A 19,768-nucleotide genomic window follows, 5' to 3' on the forward strand; every position below is an offset into this window, starting at 1 on the left:
CCAGGATTCCCTGTCCATCACCAACCATCTTTCTTATAAGACTACAAGCTCATGGCGGGTAGATATCACACATTGTTCACCTTTGTAGCCCCACAGTACCTGGTACAGTATCGTGCTGAGTTAAGTGCTCAATAAATGTGGAATTGAACTGAATAAACCTTCATTCAGCCTGATGTAACTAAGAAGCAAGACTATCAGGATTTATAATAAATTCTATCTTTAACTACAGCTCTGCTGTTATAATTGCTGCTTATTTAGAGAAAATACTGAATACATCTTTCAATCAAGCTTTGAAACTATAATAACTATTCTAAGTTTGAATTACCTTATTAAGAAAATAAGTAGAACAGTAAGAACACTGAAATCTGTAGTAAAATAATGCCAATGAAGAAAGACCTTTTACTGTAGATTCAGCTGGACAAGTTCAACCAGTAAGCCACAAAGGCAGTCTTTTTTTTTTTTTTTAACCCAGAAATTAAAAAGGGCAATATGAAGCAAATTAATTAAAACTAGCAAGGAGACACTGGGTAGAGGCTGAGTTCTTAATCAGTAACTGGTTCTTCCTGCAGCTGGATTTGGATCTTCTCCCACTGAAGGGCTGAGTAGACTTGATTCCACTTAATTTCCAAGTCTGACAAAATCACAACTTGGAAGTGGTATGACTACTGGCAATTGTTAAGCACAGTAAATCCCTTCTCCTTCCATAACCCCCTCAAATGTCCTGCATTCACAGCTTTTTTTTAAATACCAGATGTTTTGTTGAAATTAACACATTCCTATCAAATGCATGTCAAAAAGACTTCTTTTTTCCCCACTGCATTCTATTTAATCCCCAAACTGTTTATCTGTTACACAGACAAATATTGCATAGTATTTATTGTAGGGGGAATGACAAGGAAAGTCGGGCTCATAGTAGGGTGGGATCCACTCTGGAGCAAATATTCCCACAGATAAATCACAGATGGGAGCCCTTAGAGGTCATATCCCTCAAGAGGACTTTTTTGAACTTGCTGAACACAATGATCAAAATGTTGTCGCAGTCCCTAGCCCAAGTCGTCTTCTTTGGGAAAGAGGGGGTGGGATACAGTTTTGTCTGTTGAATTCAAGTTTTATTTCTTCGTCAACAAAGCCTTTCTGTGTGGTTTCATCCATTAACAGATTCAAGCATATTTAACTAGATACAAAAAAAAAAAACAAAAAACGGCACAATGTGAAGACATGACCTGGGATTGCTCACCTCAAACTTTCATCCCTCTCAAGTGTCCAGCTGTCACAGAAAGATCATTTCTGACAAACCATCACCTGCTCACTGAAACCTTTTTACAACTAGAAACTACAAGTAAAACTTCACAGAAATGGCCATTTCTGAGGATTTTTTAAAAATACATGGATAGCAATGCCACTGCAAATAAAATGTCCCTCATGAAACAATTCTAGTAAGCAGCCTTGTGGCACCAAATGCTTATTTGCAATTGTGCACTACAGGTAATATATAGGATGTTAAATATCACTCCCGTTTCCTTTCTTCAGGCTATTTCTGTTTCTCAATCATCTTATTTTTAGAATTAGTATATATAGGTTTTGCCATGGAGCATTTGTAAACTTTTTATTTCAGTTGTTTCACTTTATAATAGCAAAACTTAACAGCTGCAACTAGGATATTGAAATTTTGTATCAACCTAAAAAGTCTCCCATAAGAACTGTGTTCCCACCCTTTATTAAATGACAACTGATGCAATTATAAAGCAAACAATGTATAAAAAATCCTTGATTTAAAATTATAAATAGAAAACAAAATACAGATACGCCTCACCGTAGGTTATATCTAGGTTCGTTCCTAAACATGAAAGTAAATTGCCTTTACAAAATAATTTTGTTGTCCTATGGTTTACATGTTCAGAGATGCTTTAATCTTCATTTCTCGCTTCCCTTGCATAGGCTTCTAACATTTTCTTTAATTACCTTATCCACCTAAGTAAACAATTACTTCACTATACTAACGGAACTGAATGCTTTTATTCAAACATTTATTTTGATCTATGCCTAATTCCCCACAGCCACTTAAGGGATGCAAAGATGTGAAAAATTTACCCCACATCCTCAAGGAACTACCCATCTAGGTAGGGAAGACAATCAAGCAAGAAACTAAGGACACTGCAAGGCAAGATAAAGCAAGTCCTCTAACTGAGGCACCAAGCAGTGTGTAATGAGCACACAAGTGCAGCAGCAGTAACTAGGAGAGTTTGGGGAAAACCCTGGGCGACTCCTTTGGGAAACAGAAGACAGAATCTGCCACGGGAAACTGGAGAGCCATGAGTGTTTACTAATTTATTTGCTTTGAAATGTTTCAATTTTCCTTCTGAAAGGTTTTCTTAGTCTTGAACTTAAAATGGAATACACCTAAGGCAACAGACAGAACAGCAGCAATCAACTCTGACATTAAACAATTCCTCAGAATTTCTGCTCTACCAGGCCCCCTATCACCTATCACCCTTTCCTCCCACCTCTTTGGCCTATGAAGTAAGCCTACAAGTGACACTTAAATGTCTTGTTTAGCCTCACTGACATCCCAAAGACAAAATACACTACTAATTTCTGGCCTGGCATCCCCAAGCCATTTACTGGTTTCTCTTCCACTGCATCATTAATTTGCCATGTTGCCTGCCATGAAGAGTCTCTGGTATGGGGGGTCTTGAATACGTGAAATGACAACTTCTTAAACTTGCAAAATTCTTGAAAGCTTATTAAGAAACATGTGACATGGACAATGTAACAACCAACACTGACAGTAAGCTTAGAATTAACGGGCAGTATATGAATATACATTTTGAAAAGTATCTTCCTTTACAGAAAAAAAACTTTATATTTTTTAAAAAAACCTCTTCTGAAAACAGATTTCCAACAATGTATTATTTGTTTCAGAAAAAGAAAAAAATTTAAGTGGATTAGGGGCAAAAACAGAAGATATGCACAAAGCCTATGATTCTAAAGCTTTTATTACCATTTACCTCAAAATTTTAAAAAGGTAATGCACCCCTGTCTTCCAAATACTTAGATCCCTGAATTCAGCTGCACTAAAAAAGAGACACAATCTGCATCATTTTATCTTTTTAAACCCTATGATCGTAAGAAATCTAAGTCTGGTAAAACTGATAGAGTCCATGACCATATACATACAGTTCCTTTTTGAAATTCCTTTCTTATTAATATAAGAAAAATGTCAGTCATGGATATATTTGTCCTTTATTTATATAGCTGTTTCTTGTTTTATAAGTTGCCCTAAGGAACTTCAAATTAGAAAAATGAAAACTACAGCAGTAAACTTGCCCCAAATCATCTAGAAATTTGAAATTTGTTTCCCTAATTTCCAAGGAACAGACTAATTTCTTCCCTCCAAAATGTCTCCCTTTTGATGGACTGTGGAGAAGAGCAAAACCAGGGCTTTTTATCTTCAGTCCCTGATGGTGAAGCCTTCCCCAAACCCTTCAAAAGTCACAGTAGAGTCCAGTGGGTTATGCCTGGGTAGAAAGCTGCAGGCTGAACCAGCGTTCCATGGAAACTGGCTGATGTTAAATGCAAATATTGCACAGAGAGAAATCAAAGCTTGGGAAGTGTGTATCCCTGAGAGAATGATCCATTCTGATGGGACTATGGGAGGAGTTCAGAACACAAACTGAACTGAGAGGATGGTTGTGAAGAAAAAGAGCACATGAGGGAGACATTGCACCACAGGATTCTAAAAGGAAAGAACCCAGGAGAAGTTGAGTAAGACTGCAGTGAACAGGCTGAGGGTATAAGGGAGATTTTGGGGATACTGAGTTAAGAAACTGAGTCCCTGAATGAAAAATTATTCAGTGTTTGTTTTTCATGTTAGCTGAGACCAGGGGGTACCAGCTCAGCAGAACAAATAGCTTTAAGAAGTTTTCATGGGAGAAAAGGGAACAGTGTCCCTGGAGCGGAGCAGTAGAGCACAGTGGAGCACAGTAGTTGGGAACAGACTTTGACAGAATCAGGTTCAAATTCAGGTGCTGTCATGTAGTAGCTGTCATTCAGCACGTCACTCGACCTCTCTAAGCCTTGGTTTTCCCTAACTGTATATAAGTGAAATACCTTCAATTTCATGCAGTTGTTGAAAAGATTAAATGAGGTGACTTATATAAAATACTTAGGACAGGTCCAGCACACCCACAAAGATAGAAATTATTATTGTGCTTAGGAAATATAACTAGTAGTATGTTAGAGGCATGTTTGAACATAAAGGGAAATCTAAGAGTAAACTTTATATATATATATATATATATATAAACTTCATATATATATATATATATAAACTTCATATATATATATAAACTATATATATATATGTGTGTGTGTATATATATATATATATATGCATTTACTTCAGGCTTCTCAATACCGGTATCCTGTTACACCTGTAGTTTTGGTTGAGTCACTCCAAGGGCATTCTTCATTTTATGTAAACATGCCAAAAACTTGACCCAAGGCAGATAACTTGAGAGTGAGACATTACATTACAAAATGATTATAACAGGGTGCCTTGAGACTGTATGCTTCTTAACATAAAATGAAAATAAATTAATTTACATGCTGTTATGGATACCTTCTTTTGTGAAAATTGTAGTGACAGTCTCTGGTGATGTCAGAAGATTTGTGTTCTAACTCTCACAGAATTTTCTGCGATAAATTGTTGGGGGTACTAAAATTTCTAGTGCCAGTTCTATCTTGGAATCTGGGGACTGTCTGGCCCAGCCAATTTCAAAAGTCTAACATAGGCAGTGAGAGAAGATGCAGTGGTAGCAGCTTCAAAGATTTCAATAAGGAGCCAGTGAAAATTGTTATGAGTGGGTTGATGGGAGTCAGTTGTAAAGCTGTGTATCTTAACCACTCCTAAACTTCTAAAGATTCAGCCATTACTCAGAGGGCAAATTTAACCACTGTTGGTTAATGTGGCTTTCTATAAAGGATAACGTGCTAAATACAGGCAATCTCTGACTTCTGGCACTTCAACCCAAACTATGTGGTAACTGGAGCTGTGGTGGTGGGTTTAGAGGTGTTTGAGAATGAAATGACTACTTGGAGCGAGTTCCAAGTCAATGGAGAGGTTCATATAGAAGCTAGATGCCCATTTCTTGGGAGACTTTAAGAGAGATAAAAGTACCTGATGGGGGTTGGACTAGATGACTTCTAAGGATGCCTTCCCGCTCTATGGTTCCACGGTGAGCATCAATTTAGTCACTTATAGCACTTACAACAAGAGACTGACTTTATGTTAACCTGCTTTCTAAAGTGTACTGGGTAAGGATCCCTATCTTCTGCCTCAGTCTAGCTCCAAGTGGCCTTAAACTACCCCTCTCACTACCAATCAGCGTTGGCAACTCCTACCAACTCAAGTACACTGGCAGCAAGAGAAGGTAACAAACCTAAGCTAACAGAAGCAGACAGAAAGGGAAGAGAGTAAAAATGGTTCTTAGGATCAAGGGAAGTTGCTCCAAAGTCATGAGCCTGGTTTCTGTTGAACTGCTTTGATGTGGCTTGGTAAACTACTACTGAGAGCGATTTCAAAACAGAAAGACAAACATGTAAAGCTAATCACTGCAAGTCAATGTGTTCAGTGTTCTAATAGAGGCCTGAACAAAGTGCCACGGGAACACAGAGATGGACCAACTTTGCTAGGGAGTGTCTAGGAAATCTCACAGAGGAAGTAATGAGCAAGCTGAGTCTTGAAGGATGAGGAGGAGTGGACTGGCTGGAAATGGAGAGAGGTGTGGCTGGCAGAGGAAAAAATGTTCAAAAGCCACAGAGACACGGAAGACTACATTTGGGAAGTGGGAGTGTACACGGCTGGAGTGTGAGGTTAAGGCCTCGGGTGCTGTGCTTTTGAAGAAGGATGGGAATAGGAATTGGGGGGAGAGGAAAGGGCAGACAAAAAACGGTGGCACATTAGAAGGTGAACTTAATTCTGAGTGAAATACAGGCTTTGGAATGACTCTGATTTTACTCTAGACAAGATGGGTAGGCAGAAAGGGTCTTTGTGTCACGGGTATAGTGTATCTTAGTTGCTCAGTCATGTCCAACTCTTTGCGACCCCATGGAATGTAGCCCACCAGGCTCCTCTGTCCATGGGATTCTCCAGGCAAGAATACTGCAGTGGGTAGCTATTCCCTTCTCCAGAGGATCTTCCCAACCTAGAGATCAAACCTGGGATTGTTTCCTGCATTCCAGGCAGATTTTTTACCATCTGAACCACCAAAAGTAAATGAGGAGAGTTTAGTCATGCCAATGGGTAAGTCTGTGTCCATTCTGTCTGATGGGCTAAGTGTGCTGTTCTAAGCAATAATGAAAGCTATGACGAGGACGATGCAACAGCATGGGAGGGCACAGATGCTTAGACAGCAGACGTACACCTTAGTGAGCTTATGCATGAAGCATGGGAACATCTTAATACACCAGAGATGACAACTTTAAAAGGCAGTCTTTTCAAAAACTGTCTTTTAAAAAGGAGTAATTACATTTATAACATGTCTTTATAACCTTGTGAATTTAACATAGTCATCCATTCACCACTGAAGTGCTTAAGAGTTGCTTCAGCTGAAATCCACTATTATCTGAGATGGCTCCCACTCCCAGCCACTACTCGTTTTTAGAGGTGGAAATTCAGGAAAGAGGAACTAAGACACAATTTCTCCAGACTTCTCTGAGGCCAGGGATCAAACCAGAGATCTCCCCTTTTGTCCGCAGCATTTTCAGGCCTGTTGAAACCCAAACTGTATTCTCAGTCCCACCACTACTCTTAAAACCTCTTTTTTCCACTATCACACTGGCTCCCTTCAGAGGGCTTTTGAAAAGAAACTAACATTTTGAACATTCTTTTTTTTTTTTTGACAGTCAAAGCAATTATTATTGGACTTAGTTATTTCTGGGCTTCTCAGCTGGTAAAGAATCTGCCTGCAATGCAGGAGGCCCCAGTTTGATTCCTGGGTTGGGAAGTTCCTCTGGAGAAGGGATAGGCTACCCACTCCAGTATTCTTGGGCTACCCTGGTGACTCAGACGGTAAAGAATCAGCCTGCAACGTGGGAGACCCTGGGTTCGATATCTGGGTTGGGAAGATCCCCTGGAAGAGGGTATGGCTACCCACTCCAGTATTCTTGCCTGGAGAATTTCCATGGGCAGAGGAGCCTGGCAGGCTCAATCAATGGGGTCACAAAGATTCGGACACAACTAAGCGAATAAGCGCACACACCTATTTCTGAGATAGTTCAGTTTGGGGTACTCCAAGTGTGGCGTGTTTCAAATGCTGAGCCAATGCTGAGGTTTGGGGTGTGGTACTGAGTCACCCATATGTTCTTGTCTGAAGTCCCTTGGAATCCACTGCCCAGGGTCTAGGGTGCAGGCTGTCAATCAGAGCAAAACAAAGCCAAGTGGCCCAAATGGGGATTGAACCTGTGACCTCATTAGCAATATCAGTCTAACCACAGTGTATGGGTTATTTATTGCTCTTCATAATATTGCAACGCAGCTCCACTCATTTCCAAGGCTTAGCAGCCTTCTCCCTATTTAGGTAAGCAAATCAATCCACCCCCCTTAGCCAAGGAGCAGCGGAAGGGCATTCTGAAGAATGACTTAGATTTAAAGCAGCCAGAAGAATTTAAGGGAGCTTCTCTTTCCCCCATCCTTAGTGAAATGGCAGCCTTTTAAAACAGCTTTGTGGAACATATAAAGCAGTCCTAAAAGTAGTCAGGTATAGGAACAGGAAGTTGAGTTCTGGGCAATCCCTTTAATTAAAGCTTCTGAAGGATTTATTTTATGGCTTTTTCTAATCTTCTCTTTCACCACTAGAAAGGACACAAGAGTTAGCACTTCAATGTATAAATTTTAAAAATGAGGCTTAAAAACAGGACAAAACCTGCTAAACCTGATTTGAATGATGAAGCCTATGGTTTTCATATATTTATTTACAAGATAGCTTCATGGGCTGAAGTAAAATTGTGAAACTAATTTAAAAATTTTCTGAACATGAGACCAACTGTAAATCTATACTTTATGAATCTAATGAATTTTCTTCACTTTTAAATTTTAAACATACTGAAAAGCTATATTTGATATTAACAATGATTAGACGTACATTCTCAATAGAAGTTATTAAATACTAATTCTCACCTTTAAAAATCCTTAGCACCTATGAAATTCTTATTCCAGTAGAATTTTTTTGTTATCATTTGTTGATGTCTATTTGTTATATACTATGGGTGTTTTAATTAATTTCATTAACAAGAAGCAGCTCAGAAAATGTACCTATCATAAGACATATTGAATGCCTGCTTTTTATTTAAAAAGTAAGGGAGAATGTAAAAAAAAAAACCTGGAAATTGTTTCTAAAACAAATATATTTATAATGTAAGATAGAGGGCTAACAATTAAGTGTTTAGGTGTTAAGGAACACCAAATTGTTATAAATAATGAAAAGGAAAATGTTTTCCAAAGGCTACTACTTCAGATATCCACATCTGAGGTAGTTGAAAGTTAGGGGGAAGGGCAAAGATCACTGAAGAGGGTTGTTTCTTTTGCCTATTAAGGAAGTCTTTTAACAAGTATTTGCTCACGCTCATAAAATAATAGCTGAAAATTTAATATGAAATTGCTGCCCCCAAACTTCAACATTCAATTATTTTAGAGTACTCAAATAACTAGTAACATTGTCCCTTAGAGAGGTAAGTGTATATTATTTGCATGATATTCTAGACGTGAATAATCACCTTGAGCATACATTGGTGTTAGCATCTTCTTCTTCCAGAACACTAAGATACAAATCCATTCTCTTGTTTATTCATGCCCTAATGACTCAAATACTTCAGACATTTATAAGTAGACCCAATATTTATTTTTTAAAATGTTCAGACAAAAGTAAATATATTGTTAAATGCCTATGGTATGATTTTAGACCACATCTAATATGACACAAATTTCATACAATATTTGTGTTCTAATTTATCTTTACCACTTCAGTCTTTCACCCCCCCCCCCCCAAAATGAAGAATATTTCAAGCAGTGAGTCTCAGGAAAGGAGGCAGATATCAGTTTACTGGACTGGAACAAAACATGAATTTACTTTAATGGGACAAAAGGAAAGTGAAATCTAAACTATTAACTTTTAGTTTTCTTCATTTGCCAAGCATCAGTGCTATATTCCAACTGGCTCTAGACACTCTTTGGTGAAGAGTGTGTGTGTATGTGTGTGTGTGTGTGTGTGTGTGTACTCTGTTTCTGAGGTTTTATTTTTTTCCATAGTAAATTCATTCCCTTTCCCTTTAAAATACACTCTTTGGTGAAGTGTGTGTGTGTGTGTGTGTGTGTGTGTGTGTGTGTGTACTCTGTTTCTGAGGTTTTATTTTTTTCCATAGTAAATTCATTCCCTTTGGTGAAGAGTGTGTGTGTGTGTGTGTGTGTGTGTGTGTGTGTGTGTGTGTGTACTCTGTTTCTGAGGTTTTATTTTTTTCCATAGTAAATTCATTCCCTTTGGTGAAGAGTGTGTGTGTGTGTGTGTGTGTGTGTGTGTGTGTGTGTACTCTGTTTCTGAGGTTTTATTTTTTTCCATAGTAAATTCATTCCCTTTGGTGAAGAGTGTGTGTGTGTGTGTGTGTGTGTGTGTACTCTGTTTCTGAGGTTTTATTTTTTTCCATAGTAAATTCATTCCCTTTGGTGAAGAGTGTGTGTGTGTGTGTGTGTGTGTGTGTGTGTGTGTGTGTGTGTGTGTACTCTGTTTCTGAGGTTTTATTTTTTTCCATAGTAAATTCATTCCCTTTGGTGAAGAGTGTGTGTGTGTGTGTGTGTGTGTGTGTGTGTACTCTGTTTCTGAGGTTTTATTTTTTTCCATAGTAAATTCATTCCCTTTGGTGAAGAGTGTGTGTGTGTGTGTGTGTGTGTGTGTGTGTGTGTACTCTGTTTCTGAGGTTTTATTTTTTTCCATAGTAAATTCATTCCCTTTCCCTTTAAAATACACTCTTTGGTGAAGAGTGTGTGTGTGTGTGTGTGTGTGTGTGTACTCTGTTTCTGAGGTTTTATTTTTTTCCATAGTAAATTCATTCCCTTTGGTGAAGAGTGTGTGTGTGTGTGTGTGTGTGTGTGTGTGTACTCTGTTTCTGAGGTTTTATTTTTTTTTCCATAGTAAATTCATTCCCTTTCCCTTTAAAATACACTCTTTGGTGAAGTGTGTGTGTGTGTGTGTGTGTGTGTGTGTGTGTGTACTCTGTTTCTGAGGTTTTATTTTTTTCCATAGTAAATTCATTCCCTTTCCCTTTAAAATATTTGTTAGTAAAATCTCTCAGAATACCCAATACCTTGTATATGGTCACTTTGATAATAACAATTTACACACATCCCTATAATTTGGACTTTTGTCCACATAGGAAAAAAGAAACCAAAAAGTGGTATAGTGTTTTGCTTTTACTCAGAGTGAACTGGGAATGGACTAAATAATCTCATAAATTGCTTTAAATACATTTCTTCTTTTATTACAGATGTAGAATGTCCGTTTATCCAGTAAGACTTCCTCTGACACTTTGGCAAAAATCACTTTGTACCTAGGATTGTAATTATCTTATTAACTTATTAACTTATCTCTCCTACTATACTATCAACTCCTAAGGCAAAATTTAGACTAAATTTACAGGATCAACTGTTTAAACATAATTAAAGGGAAAAAAAGCAGCCTTTTAAGAGCAAAGGGGTAAAGTTTAGAGATAGATCCAAGAATAGGTTCGATTTCTTCTAGTTTACCCTCTCCTTATGAAACACAAAAACCAAGAGCTCTGACAGAGCAAAACACCATTTTCAGTTTCTCCCACACCTTCACCAATTTTCAGCTTCTCTCATACCTTCACCTTCTTACTGATTTTTGACCCAAAGGCATTGTGCCTGTGTCTCAAGGAAGCAGAGATTCCAACTGGAGACTCTGAAGATCTGGAAGATGTGATAAGGAATTAGAATCTGATATACTCAATACACTTAATTTCTGTGGCAGTAGGTGCTATATGACCTCAGACAAGTCTCTATAACTCAGGAGTCATCACCCATATTGAGAATGGTTCTTGCTGTTTGGTTTCTCCTGCTACATTCTCTTGCCCAGTTTTTGGCCACATCTCTGCACATTAGCACAACCATGGAATAATGAAGGCGTGCATTAAACTAGTGGCTAAAGTGAAGATTCCAGATTTTGACATATTTAGCTGTGCTATTCTTTGGATAATTTTGAGTAAAGGGCATATAGCAACCGAGGTTCCAAACTACACCTCAAATTAAATGCTTATAAAATCTGACAGCTTCTCACTTGGTAATTTATACACTGAAACTAACAAATGAGGCATAAATTTTAGTACTCAAGCCATGCTATCATTTGTAAAAGGTAACAAAATGTAGATCATAAATTAAGATAATTAATTTTGCATAGTGTTTTTGATAAATCTAATTTCTGTCTCAAAAAACCATATTTTAGCCAAGAGCCTTGCCACAGGCACTTGCCAAAAACAGTCTGGCCTTAACATCTCCAGAATGAGCTTCACTGACAATAGGGTATAGTCAGAAGTGACTCATTTACAGCTTTTTTTTTTTTTTTTTCATAAGAAAAATCAATCCCGGTGATGCTACCATGAGGAGTTGGGGAGCTTGTTTAAACTAATTGTTCACGATGACCCAAGTCTAGTTACCTACAATAATCAAGAATAAGAATGATCACAAAAGAGTCTGCCCCCCTGAGGGGGAAAATATAATTATGCTGCTTACAATGCTTTTAAACTCATACTGCTTTAGAAAAATGCCAGATTACACCACCAAAATATAAAAGCAAATTTGGCTTACAATGAATCTACTTACCCAAAAGTACCCAATCTAGCCAGGACCTTTGAAAGTAATCAAGTAGGTTGTTAGCTATTTGCAGTATCTCAAAAAGCCTAATAGTAAGTGAACATTTGCAACATGTAAACAAAAAATCATCCTCTCGCTCTCATCCCCGCCCCACCCACACACACACATTCTGTCACACAAAGCAAAACACATCAGCTTTCATATGTTCACCCTATTCCCTAGAAAGAACAAACCTCCCTTGCTATTTTCTCAGAATTAAGCAGTGCAACAAAGTAGTACAGTTCTGAATCAAGTTCCAGACACTGCCTGCACCTGCATAATTATTTCATTGCCAAGCCATCTAAGTACAACCAAGTAAAGGAGAAGAAAAGAAAGATAGCCTTTTCAGCATGACAATAGGCCATATTCCTGTTTTATGAAGTAAGACCACATCTATTAATCACTTATATATTCTAGAAAAATTACTATCAACTTGAATTTACATAAAGAAATAGACCTACACTTCGCTGAACAATTTATTAACCAAGATCTTAAGGAATTTTCTTCAACTGAGATGTTTATGTTCATCTATACTAATTGTAATTCTCCTTTTATAAAACTATATAATCTAAGTACTGAAAAAGGGGAAATAAATTTGTCTTTGCTTTCTAACATGTAAAAGCCACTAATGCAACTAGCTTGATAAACGCTAGAAATTATTCTTTTTCAATACGGATAAAGAATATTTCTACCTTGACGTTTTGACCACTAATATATATACTAATTTGTGAATCTTAATTTCACCATGGATAAACTTCTATCAGTAATTCTGAGCTCTCCGTCCTGCTTCTTACTTGCTATAATCTTTCCTGCTTTTACCCAGGTCAAGGAAATAATAGTCTACTTAATAGTTCCATGATGTAATTCTCACAAAGTTTTCCTGCTACATAGGAACTATGTATTTTTACAACTGGGAGAAATCCTCAGCCTATGTATAAGGTCTTATTTCAGTCTACAATAAATCAAAATTTTAATTAGAAGAACATAAAACTGGGCTATGACAAGTATTTTAATTTTAAAGCAGTATATTTATACATAAAAAGTTAATGCAGATTAGGCATTCATTTACAAAGTACCTGGTCATTTTTCTTACACTTAGGTTTTAGAGATTAAGGGACCACAAACAAACTAGATCACTATCTTCTATATAATGGTTAGCTTTTTAAAAGAAGAAAGGGCACTCATACAGGTTTTTGCATGCCCATGTTCATGGTAGCACTATGTGCAACAGTCAAAAAGTGGAAGCCATCCAAGTTTTCATGCATGGATGAATGAACAAAATGTAGAAGATACATATAATGGAATGCTATTTAGCCTTAAAAAGGAAGTAAATTCTAACACATGCTACAACATGGGTGAACCATGAAAACATTATGCCAAATGAAATAAGCCAGTCATAAAAAGACAAATATGGTATGCTTCCACTTATGTGAGGTACCTAGAAGAGTCAGAGTCATAGAGACAGAAAGCATTAGAATGATGGTTGTCAGGGGCATGGGAAGGGGGAAATGGGTAGTTAGACTTTGGTGGGTACAGAGTTTCAGTTAGGGAAGATAAAAAAGTTCTGGAGATGAATGGTGGATGGTTGCATCATCAATGTGAATGTACTTAAGGCCATAGAACTACACACTTAAAATTAAGTAGTAAATTTTATGCTATGCATATTTTACAATAAAAAAAAGTACAGCTGAGTAACATGAAGAAAACTGAATAATATCTAGTCACAGATGAAAACAGTGAGTTACCAGATATCCTATTTTTTTTTTTTAAAAGGACACCTATACCTGATGAGTCTTTAATTTCACTATTTCTGGTTTTGTTCTCTCCTTTCTCTTTTATTCCAAACCTACTAAATTCATTTGATTCCATTTTTAAGTTTTATGATTTATATATAGGTTTTAAGACTGAAAGACCAGACTCGAAGAATTACCAACTGTTATGTTCAAAAGAATTGTATTCTTCTTGGAGTCTAACCCACAATTTACATACAGGCAAAGAACATGATTTCATTTCATATGATAGTATATTTTTGTAAAAAGCATTATTCTTTTATACAATATTAATCCAAGTCAATTTTCTGACTAGTCTATGCAACCATGAGTTATATACTTTTTATAACCCCATCTATGGATTTTCTGAAATTTAAATTAATGTTCTAAACTTCAGTCTTAACTGCTAACTAGAATTTTTGAAGAATTACTGACCCATGATTAAACAATTTATAGGAACCTGCTTTCAAGTTCATTATTTTCACCAGGAAGCTGCAAAACATACATTCTCAGAAAATTTTATTTTATCTTATCTTAAATGTAGTAGTTAAGGGCTTGCACTTTGCAGTCAGATAGCCTGGGTTTGAATCCTGTTTTTACCACTTACTAGATGTGTGATTGGGTACATTATTTAAATTCTCTAAATCTCAGTTTCCCTGTTTTTAAAATGTGGATATTAATACCTAAGAGTTGTTGTGAGCACCATGCATATAAAGCTCCTCTGCAGTATCTGACATGTAGTAAGTTCTTAAAAAACAGGAGCTATAAATACCACTAATAACAACAGCATGTAGAAATGATAAGTGCCCTATGCCACTTTTAAAAATGACACCACAGTTTTGACTCTAATATGAATCCAGAAAAAAGAACAACTGTGTATTTTGAGACTTGTTTTCTTTGTTCCTCTCTTCCAAATAACTTCATTCTTATTATCATATTAAGCAAAAAAAGAAATTAATTCCAACAAAAATGAGAAGACCAGGTACGTATGTGTGTATATACATACACAAACACACATCTCTCTCTAATGTGCTGTATATGATTTCAGCAAGTTGTACAGAAACATTGGGAAAAAGTTGAAAAGTAAACAGGAAGAGTAATAGACTGCATTTGTGTATGTACAAATACAAATTTCTAAGTTCAACTATTTGAATGATTCATTCAGAATCATATTATTGTCAGAAAAAATATACTGTAATTCTTCTGGTAATTGCCCTAGGAGACAGATACACAAGTTCAGAAAAATTGGATATTTTCATCCGTTTTTATCAATGTACACAAGAGAATTTCATATTTTTTTAAAGTAAAAACAAACTGCTACTACAGTTACTGCTACTAAGGATTTCTAAAGTATATAATGTTTGATGCTGGGATTTCTGCCACGGTTTCATTTGAAAGTACAAAGGTTTTGTATACTATCTACTTGGACACCCCAACTTTAAAGAAAAATGGAAATTTTATAACATACTTCTGTTTCTGAAAATGTGTTCCTTGGAGCACTAACGGCATAACATAAGAGGGTGGGAGGATAAAAGGGTTCTGAGAAATCCTGCAGTGAGCAGAGCTGTTTAAAGTTGTTTAACTAGTGTTCCCAAAATTTATTTGGCCATAGAATTCTTTTCTCAAGCAATACCAAGGAACCAGTATTCCTCATAACAACTTATTTTAGGAAATGTATAATAAATTGCCTTTCATTAGCTATTTAAAAGGTAATTTTATGCACCTGTCCCAAAAAGATAGTCACTGGCAGAATTTGCTAAGTCCCAAAATGAGTCCATGATATTTCATGTCAGGAAGAAAATCTATAACATGCCTAGATTTATATTTGTACTATCTTGTAGTTATTTCCAGAATGTGTGTTTTAACCCCTTTTCTGCCTGTTATTTATTTATTAGTTAATCAAGTCCAAACACTCCATTTCTAATACCTGTAAAAATCTAAGAATCAGTGTGACCCTCCAATCCTTTCCCTTTCTTTCTGGGCTTTGGTGTAAGCTAAGACAACCCTGTAGCTATGAGCTACATCTTCAAATATAAGAATACTAAACTCAGTTACCAGCATTTTAATAACTGGTGATTATGAGCTGCACTGATGCAATTCTATAGTAAAATAATGAAGCTTCTACAACAGTAATCCTGAAGCAACACAGTGACTGATTATTATTGATATTTCATTCCCCTGACATCTCCCTAACATTCCTATAAAGTATATCAACTACTGTAAACACTGCTTTATCTACTGGAGATTGAGCAGCTTGCCCCACGTACCAAGAGTCAACAGGGACCAATTTCCTGTTGGACAGATACCGTGCATTTTACAACTATAGAAACTGCATCAGATAATCACCCTGAAATATGAACAAAAACAGGAAATTCCTTTACTAATAGCTTATTATTTAAGGAATTTCTTCTTTTGAAATAATTTTAGAACACAATTTGCTAGAAATCTAAACTTGAACTAAAAAAACCTGATGGCATGCTAGATAGCTTTTTTATTGAGTTCAGAAATTAAGAACAAAGTTTTAACAACTGTAATGAGGCATTCATTACTTTGTCCTTGTGTTGGATGAAACAAAATAAGTAAGCTACAGTTAATTCTGGGTAAAGAAAGAATGTGAATTATTATGCTGTCAGGCTGTTGCATCACTTTCTTCTTAGGTTCTCCCTTCAATTCCAGAAGTACATAAAAGTTTAACAGAATGGGTGAGGCGGAATAGACATCAACAATTTTTTAAAAGCCTAACAAAGAAGACACAATGACTCTTATTATGGAAATAATACATGTAAGTAATCCATGGATATCTGGTCACTGATTTTCAAGTTATACAAAATAAGCTGATCATTGAAAAGAAAAAAAAAACACTTAAAGACATTTATGGCAGAATACATGTAATCACAGTGTTCTATATTATGATAATATCTATCAATAACATTTTATCAGAGATATGGCAAATGGTCGAGGAGAAAAAAGTCTGACATGAAAGGATTCAAGAATGTTGATAATTCAGGAAAGGAAAAGGAGTTAAGAATCAAGTTTAAGTTTCATAAGGTTTTTTTTTTTTTAAATGTAGAAGCAGAGGTAACAAAAATTGGTCTTCACCTGGTAAGTGTGTACTCCCTGAGTCCTGAATGCAAATTCATGGCAGAAAAAGTACCTATGCATCCACGCAATCTTTTGTCTCGACCAATCTTCCATGTTACAAACAGTGGGCTGTAATGGAAGATAAAAATAGGGTAAATCAATCAATTCAATTCAAAGAAATATTTGTTGAATATTTACTATACCCAAGTTAGGTGCCTGAAATACAAAGACTAGATGACAGGCCCTCAGGGGCTTAGCTGCATTTAGAAACAATTATAGCTACACTGTATTAAATGTATTCTATATGTTGGTGGTGGTTTAGTCACTAAGTGTCTGGCTCTTTTGAGACTCCATGGACTGTAGCCCACCAGGCTCCTTTGCCCATGTGATTTCCCAGGCAAGAATACTGGAGTGGGTTGCCATTTCCTCCTTCAGGGAATATTCCTGATCCAGGTATTGAACCCACATCTCCTGCACTGCAGGTGGATTCTTTACCATCTGAGCCACCTGGGAAGCTCTATATGTTAGAAAGTCCAATAAGTGGTTTTAACAGATTATCTATGTTAATCCTCATCAACAACTCTAGAGGCCTGATACTATTACTAACATTTCCAATTTTACAGACGAAGCAGTACCACAGTTAATACAGCATGAAGTAGGAATTCAAACCTGGGCAGTCTTGACTATAGAGCCATTACTGCCTGATTCCTCATTTAAAACCCAAGTCACCGACTGACTCCTAAGTCTAGTCTAGAAAATCAGGGAGTAAAAACCAACAGATTCAATAAATACTTACTGAATACACGGGGGTGGGGGTGCAAAGCACTATGAAAGGTGCTATTGAAGATATATGCCATTGGAGATGGTGCTATTGTAGTTGCCTAAGACATAGCCTTTGCTCTCTGAGAGCCAGTAATAGGAGGAGGGCTTGCTCACAGCTAACTAACACAAGGCAAAAGGAACTAAGTGCTAGAAGCCCTGTCCAAAATGCCACAAATTAAGCTACTGGGATAGGAGAAAATTTCATCGAGTGTGATCATCTTCAGCTTGGCCTAGAAGAATGAGTAGGGTTTGGAGAGGTGAAGGACAACAGCAATATTAACAAAGTAATACTCTGAAACCAGAAAGTTTATTTCAATTTTTAGATAAAATTACTGCCAATAAATAAAATAAAATCTTTCAAGCATCAAATATCAAAATGTCAATTAGAATGGCAACAAGAAAACAATTTAGTTGTTTGGATTGTTGTTTTAAGAAGGGTAATACAGTTTTTTTTGTTTGAGTTCACAGTCTGCAGACTTTATTTTTTATATACTTTTTAAAAATTCATTTATTTTTAACTGGAGGATAATTGCCTTACAATGTTGTGTTGATTTCTGCCATACATCAACATGAGTTGATGCTATACCATAGGTATAACATGTGGTAATAGTTTTAAACGAAGTTTAATACAGTAGATGTTTGGATTCTGCAGCAAAGCACTCACAGCCTCAATTAATGGTTAATTTTAAAAACAACTCTTTTATAAATAGATGCAACTTTGTCAGGTTTTATGAAATAAATTAATTCATACATTTTAGAACATTTAGTAAAAAGATTAACACTCGTTTGGATTCTGCAGCAAAGCACTCACAGCCTCAATTAATGGTTAATTTTAAAAACAACTCTTTTATAAATAGATGCAACTTTGTCAGGTTTTATGAAATAAATTAATTCATACATTTTAGAACATTTAGTAAAAAGATTAACACTCTATAGTTGGGGATGGTCCCTGTTAATATGAGTATTCACAGAATTTGGTATAACGTAATACACTTCAGCTTTCTAAAAACTAAAATTTTATGGGATATACTATATGTCATATATTTTTATATAATTATGTATAATATATTTATATTTTATATTAATATATTTATAATTTTATATTAATATACTGGAGAACACATTATTTCAAGTACTCTCTAATCAGTCATCAGCAGTTTGGGGAAAAGATATCCTATTCAAGCACTTCAGTCACCCACCTCGAACATTTAAATTATGCTGTGTTCCAACAAGTAACCACAATGGCAGAGAGACTCCCAAATAAACAATCCAAACCAGGGAGTGGTACTAAGAATTACCTCCTTCTAAGAGCCAAATGCCCAGAGGCATTGAAAAAGATGACTAAGTATAAGGCCAAGTTTTGTCAATGTTATTATTCACATGCTGGATGACCTATACTAAAGGTACTAAAATGAAAAGCAAAAGGTAAATTCTAAGGGGGTTTTTTTGTTTGTTTTCTACATCATATGTACTATCTTATAACTTAATACAGGGTTCTAATGCTCCAGCTGAAATTTTTCTCTAATTGCTCTTGATTACTAGTTGATCAGGAATATAAGTATTAGATGGAATCACTTTCTCACCCATTATTTTATTACTTGCACAAATACTAGTATCCTAAAATTCACACATATTGTCTTTAAAGATGAATTTCACCTCTTCATTTTCACCTTCTAACTTAGGGTCAATGTCAGCAATCATTAAATGAACAGTAAGATGTCAATCCTCTCCCATAACAATACCTATACAAAAGATCTGTATGTAAGATCCCTTGGCAGATTCAAAACAAAGTGAATCATTCTGTACCATATATAATAATATGTCTTTAAAATTCCATGATGGCTTCTCAATAACACAGAACTAAGTTGTATATTCTCTTCTTCAGTGACTTAAGTGGGAAACCTAAAAGTAGGAATGAATTTATTTGCTATCAAAAACATGAAAGTCATTTAAAAGCACCTTTCCTTCAATCCACTTATTTATCCCACTAAAATAGATAAGCATACCATTTTCACTGTAATCCTGTCTATTCAAGCAAACATTCGAAATTTGTAGAGTACATTAAAAAAAAAAACACCATTAAACACTATATTATGAAATGTGTTGGAGGGTATTCAAGCACATAGTGGGAGAAATTATATACAGTTTCTTATTTGTTGTTGTTGTTGTTCAGTCATGT

At 36.0% G+C, this 19,768-nt stretch overlaps 1 protein-coding gene across 2 annotated transcripts in view; it reads right to left on the reverse strand.

Annotated features, from left to right (window-relative positions):
• AMMECR1 (AMMECR nuclear protein 1) overlaps positions 1 to 19,768 on the reverse strand; it is a 117,863-nt gene that overhangs the window by 41,313 nt on the left and 56,782 nt on the right. Inside the window, exon 2 of one of the 2 annotated variants that reach the window (XM_043895254.1) lies at positions 16,786 to 16,896. The exons of the other annotated variant lie outside the window; for it this stretch is intronic. Coding sequence (XP_043751189.1) covers positions 16,786 to 16,896 — 111 coding nt within the window. The remainder of the gene's footprint in view (positions 1 to 16,785; positions 16,897 to 19,768) is intronic. 2 annotated transcript variants of the gene reach the window in all.

The sequence above is a fragment of the Cervus elaphus genome, chromosome X (genome assembly GCF_910594005.1).
Source record: "Cervus elaphus chromosome X, mCerEla1.1, whole genome shotgun sequence".
NCBI lineage: Eukaryota > Metazoa > Chordata > Mammalia > Artiodactyla > Cervidae > Cervus > Cervus elaphus.